This window comes from Octopus bimaculoides, chromosome 3 (genome assembly GCF_001194135.2).
Source record: "Octopus bimaculoides isolate UCB-OBI-ISO-001 chromosome 3, ASM119413v2, whole genome shotgun sequence".
In the NCBI taxonomy this organism is placed as follows: Eukaryota; Metazoa; Mollusca; class Cephalopoda; order Octopoda; family Octopodidae; genus Octopus; species Octopus bimaculoides.
The window spans coordinates 98762853-98773826 of NC_068983.1; the positions used below are offsets into that span (position 1 = coordinate 98762853).

At 38.7% G+C, this 10974-nt stretch overlaps 1 protein-coding gene across 1 annotated transcript in view; it reads right to left on the bottom strand.

Annotated features, from left to right (window-relative positions):
• The window catches only part of LOC106877404 (wings apart-like protein homolog), a 217791-nt gene that overhangs the window by 28150 nt on the left and 178667 nt on the right, over positions 1-10974 (bottom strand). Inside the window, exons 11-14 of the mRNA XM_052966771.1 lie at positions 7872-8032; positions 6261-6376; positions 4394-4535; positions 2972-3017 (exon numbers count right to left, since the gene is read on the bottom strand). Coding sequence (XP_052822731.1) covers positions 2972-3017; positions 4394-4535; positions 6261-6376; positions 7872-8032 — 465 coding nt within the window. The remainder of the gene's footprint in view (positions 1-2971; positions 3018-4393; positions 4536-6260; positions 6377-7871; positions 8033-10974) is intronic.

The following is a 10974-nucleotide window of genomic DNA, read 5'->3' on the forward strand; positions in this document are numbered from 1 at the left end:
ATATATATATATATATACATACACATACATACATACACAAGTGCAATGGGTAAATTGTTGCCATTTTATATTTTTTTATTTTGTGCATGCGCATTGTTTGTTTTTGATTTTGTCAATTACACAGTTTAATAGGGTCAGTTGGACACCATCTGTAAGAAAAACAGTACAACGATGCAATTCACTCTGCCACAAATTGGGAAATGACATGCTGTACTGTTTGGCATTTGCACCAAGAAGCTCCAATACAAATATTTCAGAGTGTTTGGGTGTAAATCTGAAGACAGTGCAGAGGATTCAGAAAGAGTTGGATGAGTCTAAATGGTGATTACAAAGGTATGGCAGCTTAGAGAACTCATTATGATTGTTTTGATAAGAAAAGAACTCCTAAATTTCTTGGTGAGATCCAGGCCATGATTGACAACGATACCTCCAAGTCAATCAAGACCATCGCCAGGGACATGGGAGTGTCTGAGTTTCTTATCAGGCAATTGCCTGAAGGAGGTAGTGCTGTCCTGGGTCAAGAGGGTGGCTGCTGGAAGACCCTATGCCTGGCAACAGGACTCTGAACCATGCCACAAAAGCAGGAGAACCCAGTCGTTGTTGTCAAACAATTTCTGCGACCACATCACCCCTAACATCTGGCCATAACTCCCCAGACTGCAACCTCCTTGATTATTATGTGTGGGGCACAGCTGAGCGAGACCAACAAAACTCGTTTTAACACCAAAGATGAACTGAAGGCAAGGATTATGGCAGCATTCACCAACTTAAACAAGGAGACCATCCGGAAAACTTGCAGGAGATTCTGAAGTCGACTGGAAGCTGTGGTTGAAGCCAATGGCAATTTTATTGAATAAATTTATTCTTTAGTATTTCAAGATATTTTTATGTAATTTGGTAAATACATTTTTTTAAATGAGATGTCAGTGTTATTTTCATTTCTGCATAATTTAGACGACAGTTCATTCACTGCACCCTGTGTGTGTGTGTTTGTTCTCCCACCATCACTTGACAACTGATGCTGGTGTGTTTATGTCTCCGTAATTCAGTGGTTCAGTTAAAGAGACCAATAGAATAAGTACTAGGCTTAAAAAGAATAAGTGCTGGGTTCAATTTCTTTGACTAAACCTCTGTAAGGCAGTGCTCCAGCATGGCCACAGTCAAATGATTGAAACAGGTAAAAAAAATAAACGAATACATTAGATAGTGTCCTAATTACACTATAAGGCAGTGGTTTAGGAGAATTGCTTCAGCATTGGACAAAAAGGCTTAGAAGCATTTCATCCATCGTCATATTCTGAGTTCAAATTCCACCAAGGTTGACTTTGCCTTTCATCCTTTCAGGGTCGATAAAATAAGTACCAGTTGAACATTTGGGTCAATGTAATCGACTAACCCCACTCCCCTGAAATTGCTGGCCTTGTGCCAAAATTTTAAACCAGTATATGTTCCAGTTTTTTATATTCTGTGATCAAATCTGGTTGAGATCAGCCACGCTTTTCATATTGTCCAGTGTCAATAAAATAATATGCCAGTCCAGAGCAGCAGACTGGTACATTGATTGGCAGAGTGTTGGGACATACTGCCTTGTGGTGTCTGTCTCAGTTATTTATAACTTGTGCCAAGCTATGCTGGCTCTTGACTTTCTCAGTGATGTGGAGGGTGGAAGAGTTCAAATGTGAGACTTCCAAGAAAAAGAAGAAAAAAAAAAAGACAAACACATTGCCCAGGTGTGCATCCTGGAGAAGAACTTTCTAGTCTAGATGCAACATGGTCAGCTCTGATTAATGTAGGTCTTAGATCTGTTGGATCAGGGCTGACTTACAGCTAAACAATGACTATCTTAATCAACAGAGATCAGCAGCATGCTCAGATGTGTAATAGATATAAAAACACAGACACAGACATGCACACACACTCACTCATTCACACACAGTCGTCGTCATTGTCATCATCATTATCATCATCATCATTTTAATGTCCACTTTTCCATACTTGCATGTGTTAGATGGAGCAGCCTAATGTTCTTGCAGAATATTGAAAATGAATACGACACACTTTGCATGATGTAATGTCAAGACAAGGAGACAAACATACACATATACATGACGGGCTTCCTTCAGTTTTCATCAACCAAATCCACTCCTGAGTTGGCCTAGGGATATAATAAAAGACACTTGTCCAAGGTACCATGCAGTGGGACTAAACTCAGAATAATGTAGTTGGGAAGCAAACTTCCTCTTATCAAACGACAATGCCTGTGTCTACACATGCACACACAAACACATATATATGGTATACAGTTGTTACCAAAAGTTTGGAACAAAAGTCTGAAAATTAGAATTTTTATATTAAATGCCCTAAGTTACAGTTAATTTGCAATATACTATTACTACTTGCAGTAATATGGTGGTATCTATAAAAATTATTAGGTAAGTAAATCTCTACATTTTATATATTCGAATCGAATTGTACTTGGGCATAACAATTTTAATTTTTAAAAAAATGTTCCAAACTTTTGGCCATTAAGAAATAAAAATTACATTTATAAACAAATTAATGAATAAATTCGATTAGTGTAAAACTAGTGATTACTTAGTATTTAAGTAAAGTTTAAGCTGTTTGAACATTTCAATAAAATATAGCAAACATTATTGAAAGCAACAATAATCAATATTCTTGGCGCTATACACATGCATTGCTATATTCTCAATATTTTTTTAATAACACAAATAGAAAGCTGTCAAATGATGCTTACATTTGAAATACTCTTTAAACACTCAGCATTTAAATTTGCTGTATCAGGCCCAAATATTCTACCTGCTTTCTGTTAAACTTAGTCATATCCAGCCTCTTACACCTATCCTACAATGTCATTCTAGAAATAAACAGTTATATCGAAATGCCGAAGCTAATGAAGTAAGGCATGATTAATTCAAAACAATGTGAATAAATGAACGTTACAACTGACAGAATAATCTGAATGCTAAAACAATCAAGAATTTGTAGCAAAGAGTCTGGGATGAGCAGAAGGTAAAAAAACACAAAACAACTATACTTTTTTTTTTTTTAATTTTGCTTTCGTTCTTGATCACTCTCTCTCTCTCTCTGACTGGTTAACCATCTATCTCCTCTACTGCAAGACACCTGTTCCTGTCCCTTTGCCACAGTCTAACCTTTCATCACCTGGCACAAGGCCACCTCCACCAATGCTCTACCTCTCAAAGAATCCTGGTCTTGTGAGGTACTTGGTGACCTCCCCCCCCACCAGTGCTGGTGCCATGTAAAAAAAGCATCCAATCCATACTGTAAAGTGGTTGGCATTTAGAAGAGCATCCAACTGTAAAAACCATGCCAAAACAGAGAGGCTTGGTGCAGTTTTCTGCCAGCATGGAAAATGGATGCTAAATGATAATGATGATGATGATGATGATGATGCTTGTTTATTGTTGTACAACTCCAAGTCGACTATTGATTGAGTAGATCTTGTAATCAAAGGTGCTCCTGCTTGTCATTTCAGAAATATACAAGACTACATTATCTAATGTGTCCTTTCTATTTTTTTAAGACAGTAGGCTGTACTTTGATAGTGAGTTGGCTGCTATTTCTAGTAGGTCAAGCAAACAAGTAAAAGTTCCCTTGTTGGGTTTTTATTGATATATTGACCCTTCAGCATTTAAACTAGTCATATCTGGTCCAAAATATTCTACCAGTTTTATGTTCAAACTGATCAAATCTGGCCTCTCATACCTATCCTACAATGCCATTCTAAAAATAAACATTCACATCTCAAAGCTACAAGACAAGGCATGATTAATCTAAAAAAAAATATGAATAAGTATTACATTTGACAGAGTAATCAAAACTAAAAAGTTAAGGCAGTGTTTGAAACTCAATCATCATATTGCACGACAAACTGACAGGTGATCTTTAATCCACATTATATAGTAAAAGCAAATGAAATAAAATAATTAGTAAAAATTAAAAATATCAATCACATTTTCTGTGTTTCTTGTCTATCTATCTAATGTTTCTTCTTCATGGTGGCATGGGTTGGATGGTTTGACTGGAGCTGGCAAGCCAGGAGTCTGTACCATGCCCCAATGCTTTTTTTTTGGTATGGTTTCTATGGGTGGATGCCTATCCTAATGCTTTGTGTGTGTGTGTGTGTGTGTGTGTGTGTGCGTGTATTTTGGAGATAAACATATTTATTCTGCCTAGGTTACAGAGACATTTCCTTGTCATTTTCAGCATCAGAAATGAAGTGAACCAATGACTGGCTCATTGCAAAATTGTAAATCCATGTAACAAACAACACTTTAACTTGCAAAAGTATGATAAAATGCATGCATTTTTACGCCCCCACCCCCCACACATAGAAAATCTCAAGCTTAACTTACATCAACCAAAGCTTCAACAGCACCAAGTTTCTCTGATGGAATCGAACTCTCTGGAGGTCGAAGTGTTTCCATGGTAATTAGAAGACGCCGGTTGACCACACAATGTTCCACAAGATTGATCAACAAACCAAGACTCTGAAACAGTGAAGATAGATATAATGAGCTGTATGTGGTAACATGATTCTGTTGATATTACAGATCTCTGTATACATTTACTACAATACACAAACACACACACACACTGCCAATGGAACGTTAAAAGCACCATCTGAGCATAATCGTTGCCAGGGCCACTGACTGGCTCCCATGCTAGTGGCATGTAAAAAGCACTACTCGAGCATGATCGTTGCCACGAGAAAAACGGTCATTGCCAGTGTCACTGGACTGGCTCCCGTGCAGGTGGCATGTAAAGAACACCATTTGAGCATGGTCACTGCCAGTACCGCCAGACTGGCCCTTGTGCCGTTGGCAAGTAAAAGCACCCAGTACGCTCTCGGAGTGATTGGCGTTAGGAAGGGCATCCAGCTGTAGAAACTTTGCCAGATCAGATTGGAGCCTGGTGCAGCTTTCTGGCTCGCCAGTCCTCAGTCAAACTGTCCAACACATGCCAGCAAGGAAAGTGGACATTAAACGACAACGATGATGATGATGATTTACATACGTACATAACATACATACATAAATACATGTAGTGGATAAATACTAACAAGAAATGCTGCGAGGGGGTTAGTAGACATCCTACTGAAGTCAAATTTACATTTTTACATTTCATCTTCTCTAGATTAATAAAATAAAGTATCCAGTCAAGTGCTGGATTTGATGTCATCAACTAATCTCTCCTTCAAAACTGCTGTTTTATAAATGATCATTATTTGCTGTGGATGCATGCGTTTCACAGAATTCCATTTATGTAATTTCTTTCTTGCACCACCACCACCATCATGGTTTTTAATGCCCACTCTCTCATGTTCACATGGGTGTAAGGCGGAATTAGTTAAGATTGAATTTTTCTACAGTTGAATGTCCTTCTTTTGGCAACATTCATCTGTTTCAAATCAAGGTAATATTTTCTCATTACCAGGTTTTTAAAAAAAATATTTGGTAATGAAGGTTATCACTGCTTGCACAACAGTAATAAACACGCACATGTGTGAAGGATTTCTTTCAGTTTCCATGTACCAAATCCAAGGACTGGTTGGCCAGGAGTTATATATAAAATACTTGCCCAAGATACCATGCAGTGGAACTGAACCCGGAATCATGTGGTTGGGAAGTAAACTTATCACACAGTCACACATGTGCCTCATCATCATTTAATGTATGTTGTCCATGTTTGTATGGGTTGGATGGTTTGACCAGGGATGGTAAGTTGAGGAGCTGTACCAGACTCCAGTTGGATTTAGCTGTAAATCATCAAATTATACCGTGCTCCTGTCTCTTCCACAAGCTAAAATAATAGGCTCTTTAGAACATTCTGGTTACACCCGATCTCTGCATGGACCTACACACTGCACATGCCTCTCACATCACATTTCACATATTTCCTGTCACTCAGTCCCACCTCTTCAAATACTACATACAATTCTTTCTCCACCATGTGTTCCCAAAACGCTGTAAACTTTCACCTTTTAAGATTCATTCCACTAAATCCCTCCCTCACCACCATCTGATTTAAGAAAAGACCTGTTCAGACAAAGGAAGTAATAATTCTGACACCCCACTCCACCTCCATCTCCAGTTTTCCAAAAGTCTTGTGTCACCAAACAAATCTTGTAAATTAATAATAATCATTTCTACAATGGGCACAAGGCCAGCAAATTAACAATAATAATAATAAAAGATAAAAATTGCTAAACTTACCAAAACTAATAAGTCAAACTGTTTGCACATCAAGGTGTACTGAGGTACTTGAAGGATACAGTCAAAAACTGTTTGAATAAGACCTTTCTGGGAACCAATTTTAGTGCAGCCATAATCTAAATTGGGAAGAAAGAACAGTTTTAAAGTAATAGCAATAATATTAGCTTCAAATTTTGGCACACGACCAGAGTAATAACAGTAATATTGAGAGTGGGAAAGAAAGAGTATAAAAGATAAAGAGGAAGAGAGGGGGAGGGAGGGAGGGAGAAAGGTAAAAGTGTAAAAAGTTAGAAACTGATGAAGATGTATTAGCAGCAACAAAATTGGAAACAATCTGAAATTGAACAATGAATGGCTGTTGTATTGTGGCTGATATCCTTGTCTTCATAACTAACTGCAGCATGACACCATTTAACTAACATAAGCAATTCCCCCAACAAGAAATGCAAGGAATCTAGCCTCATTCAACAGGAGAGGAACATTATTAAGAATACACATACAGTGAACAAGAATTACTTCCAGACATGACAGAGTTAGTGGAAGCACCCCAATTCTTCTTTTACTTTATAGTTGACTCAGGTGAAGTGTGTGTGTGTGTGTGTGTGTGTGTGTGTGCATGCATGCATACAAGGTGGGGCTGATGCTCACTCTTTGGCCCTTTATCATTTAAACTGGCCATATCCAGCCTTTCACATTTACTTTACAATGTTATCCTAAAAATAAACAATCACATCATTGAAATCTTGAAGCTACAAGATATTCATCATCATCAGCATCCTTTCACATCCGTTTTCCATACTGGCATGGGTTAGACAGTTTGACTGGAGTTGGTAAGCCGGAGAGCTGCACAAGGCTCCAGTCTGTTTTGGCATGGCTTCTACAGTTGGATGCCCTTCCTAATGCCAACCACTTTACATAATGTACTGGGTGTCTTTTATGTATCACTGGCACAATTGCTCTTTTACGTGTCACTGGCATGGGTGCCCTTGAACGTGTCACTGGCATGGGTGCCCTTGAACGTGTCACTGGCATGGGTGCCCCTGAACGTGTCACCAGCACAGGTGCCTCTCATGTGTCACTGAATATGTCACCAGCATGAATGTCTCTCACATGCCATTGGCGCGGATGTCTTCTATGAGTCACTGGCATCAGTGCCATTCATGTGTCACTGGCACTGGCCACAACCATGATTTCACTTAGCTTGACATGTCTGTCACCAGCATGAGTAATTCAAAACAGTGTGAATCATCATCATCATCATCGTTTAACGTTCATCTTCCATGCATACATTGGTAGGATGGTTGACAGGAGCTGACCAGGTAGAAAAACTACCCTAGGCTACCGTGTCTATTTTGGCAGGGTTTTTATGGCTGGATGCCCTTCCTAACACCAACCACTGGCAAAGTAATCTGAATGTGAAAGAGTTAAGTCATGAGTGTAGAACAGAAGACTAGTATTCTGTTCCATTGTCCACTGCGGTCACAACTTGGCAGGGTCAATGATCTGGTTAAGCAGGCAGAAATATCAGATTTTGCAAGAAACAATGGTTGAGTAAAGAACAAAGCCAAAAAAGCTAAGTGTTTGGTGAGAGTATCTAAACATTCAACTTACCATTTTCGTGTGTTAAGTTGAGCAGAACACGTAAAATGGCCAGCATGCAACTGAAGATAATCCAGCCATTGGACTCCTTATCCAATGAACTTTCACTCGGTCGATCAGGATCATCCCGCAAAGGAAAGTTAGAAATCGTACTCTGACAATGCCGCAAAGTTCTGGATAGAAAAAAAAGAAAAAGAAAGAAGACATCTAGAATGGAACAACAATTGCAATAATTTCTGTCAAGATTTTAATAAACATTAGTTCTTTATCAAATATTTAGTCCTTGACAATGTATTGTTGATTTGTTATTATCTAGCCTCATTTAAGGTAGTGAGCTGCCAGAATTGTTAAGCACGCAGGGCAAAATGGTTAGCAGCATTTTGTCTTTTAGAAATAATACATTTCTAAATCTCTCAGAGAGATTTATGCAGTAGTGATACGATGAAGTAGTTGTATGCTGTCAACTTAATGTGACAGTCCCCTGAAGGGAATAATACTACTGTTGGTTAGACCTAGGAAGCTGCACAGCTATGTGTCAAGGCCGACAGGAAGCGGTGCAGCTTCCTAGGTCTAACCAACAGTAGTATTATTCCCTTCAGGGGACTGTCACATTAAGTTGACAGCATACAACTACTTCAGCATTTTGTCTGTCTTTATGTTCTGAGTTCAAATTCTGCTGAAGTTGACTTTGTCTTACATCTTTTTGGGGTTGATAAAATAAGTACTAGTTGAGTGCTGGGGTTGATGTAATTGACTTTCATAAGTACTAGTTGAGCACTAGGCTCAATGTAATTGACTTAACCCCTCCCCCAAAATTGCTGGCCTTGTGCCAAAATTTGAGACCATTATTTAGCCTCGTGAAGCTGGTGGATTGGCAGAAATAGTAGAGTGTTCGACAAATTGCTTTATATTATTTCTCCTGGCTCTTTATGGTCTGAGTTCACCATGGTCAATTTTGCCTTTCATACTTTCAGGGTCAAACAAACACAGGGGACGATATTGTCAACTACTTCTCCCCTCAAGTTTCTATGCTTTGTGCCTAAGGTAGAAAATATTATCTAGATCTAAATCAGTTCTAGTCAAATGATATCTTTTCTTCTTCATTTCTCAGAAAGCGTTATTTTTATTTCAAGATGGTAGGATGTGGTTTTGAATGACATTTTGCTATTTCATCAGACTGAGTGATGCCGCCGCCACCGCCACCACCGCCACCACCACCACCACCAACAACAACAACAACAACAACAACACCACCACCACCACCACCACCACCACATTAGCTTGTGATTATGAGCATAACATGTATACATATATTTAGTTGTAGAAAAACATGCCCAATGTATTCTACTCATGAAAGAACAACAAAAGAAACAACCAATATCATGGCAATAAAACAAGTTCTTCTTCTTCTTTGCCACTGCTGTCACTACTACCACCCACACCACTTACTTATGATTGGTGATTGAGAGATAAGAGAGTATCAGAAAGCATGACGAGGGAAGCAAAATCATAGTAGAGAGATTTAGTGATAGAGAGATGAGTAGCTGTGATAGAGCAACAGGAAGCTTAAACAGGCTTTACTGGCTAATATGCTTAAAAGTAGATATACATAACACACAATCTCCATCATTACCATTATTATTTGCTATGCCATGCTTGCAAGAGTGGGTGGGTCTTCTCCAGCACTGAGTTTCACCAACTGCCATGATTCACTGTCATTTTTGTGAGGTCAGGTCTTCCTCACTGCATTACATCTTTTTAGTCATCTTTAACAGGATCTTGCTCAAGGTGCCACACAGTGGGACAGAACCCGTAACCATGTGGTTGTTAAGCAAGCTACTTACCACACAGCCACTACTTTTTTGTGGCATTTCAAGCACGGTCATTTCCCTTATGGGTATACAGTTTTATCTTCCTATTTACCAAAACTTCACTAAGTTTATTTTGAGGGCTCACCATTCTAAGTTTTGCTTTCAATTATGAAATTTCTTCTCTAAATCTACAATAAATTCAGTTATAAGAATTTTCTCAATCTCCAGCTAAGTAAACCATCTCTTCATGCTACTTGGTATTGTTCTGCTCTGTACCCTTTCCTCCTGATTTTCCTAGTCTGTTTCCTCGCTTTTATAGCTCTGTGGCTGTGTGGTAAGTAGCTTGCTTACGAACCACAAGGTTCCAGGTTCAGTCCCACTGCATGGAACCTTGGGCAAGTGTCTTCTACTATAGCCTCAACCAAAGCCTTGTGAGTGGATTTGGCAGGCAGAAACTGAAAGAAGCCCGTCGTATATATGCATATATATATATATATATATATATATATATATATATTATGTATATATGTATGTTTGTGTCTGTGTTTGTCCCCCCGACATCGCTTGACAACCGATGCTGGTGTGTTTACGTCCCCATAGCTTAGCGGTTCGGCAAAAGAGACCGATAGAATAAGTGCTAGGCTTACAAAGAATAAGTCCTGGGGTCGATTTGGTCGACTAAAGGCGGTGCTCCAGCATGGCCACAGTCAAATGACTGAAACAAAAGAGTAAAACAGTAATGCTCCACCACCACATTGCCTCCCAACTGGCTAGAAACTTGCAACGGACACGGATCTATTCTGTAGCCCAAGGCAGGTTGACCTGTAAAAACTGCTAGTTTTCCTCTGCTATAAACTACCATCACCTCCTCCCACCTGTCATAAGCATCATCTAATATTTTTATGAATTTATAAGCAATCAAAAGCTCTTTCAGCTTCTTTGCGGAAAGTAAATTAAAATACAAAAAATACAGATAGAAACCTGAAGAATTCTCTATCCAGATATGAAATGATGGAATAAGAGGTTAGAAGTAGTTTTGTGGCTTTAACAGGTGCAGTGTATCAAACACTAAACAATTTGCCTTGAGTGGTTAAGATATGAAATCTATTCCAGATTATAACATAATGGTGGCGATGATGGTGACATTGTTATTTCAAATTCTCTGTAAGTATCAGTTCAAGTCTTAAAACCTCATCTTCACCAGATAAAGTACTTGATCGAACAATCCTGACAAATAATTAGAGTTGGAGGGAGAGGGCGGATGTTGGGTGACAAAACAAAACAGAACAAAAAAAAAAAAAAAA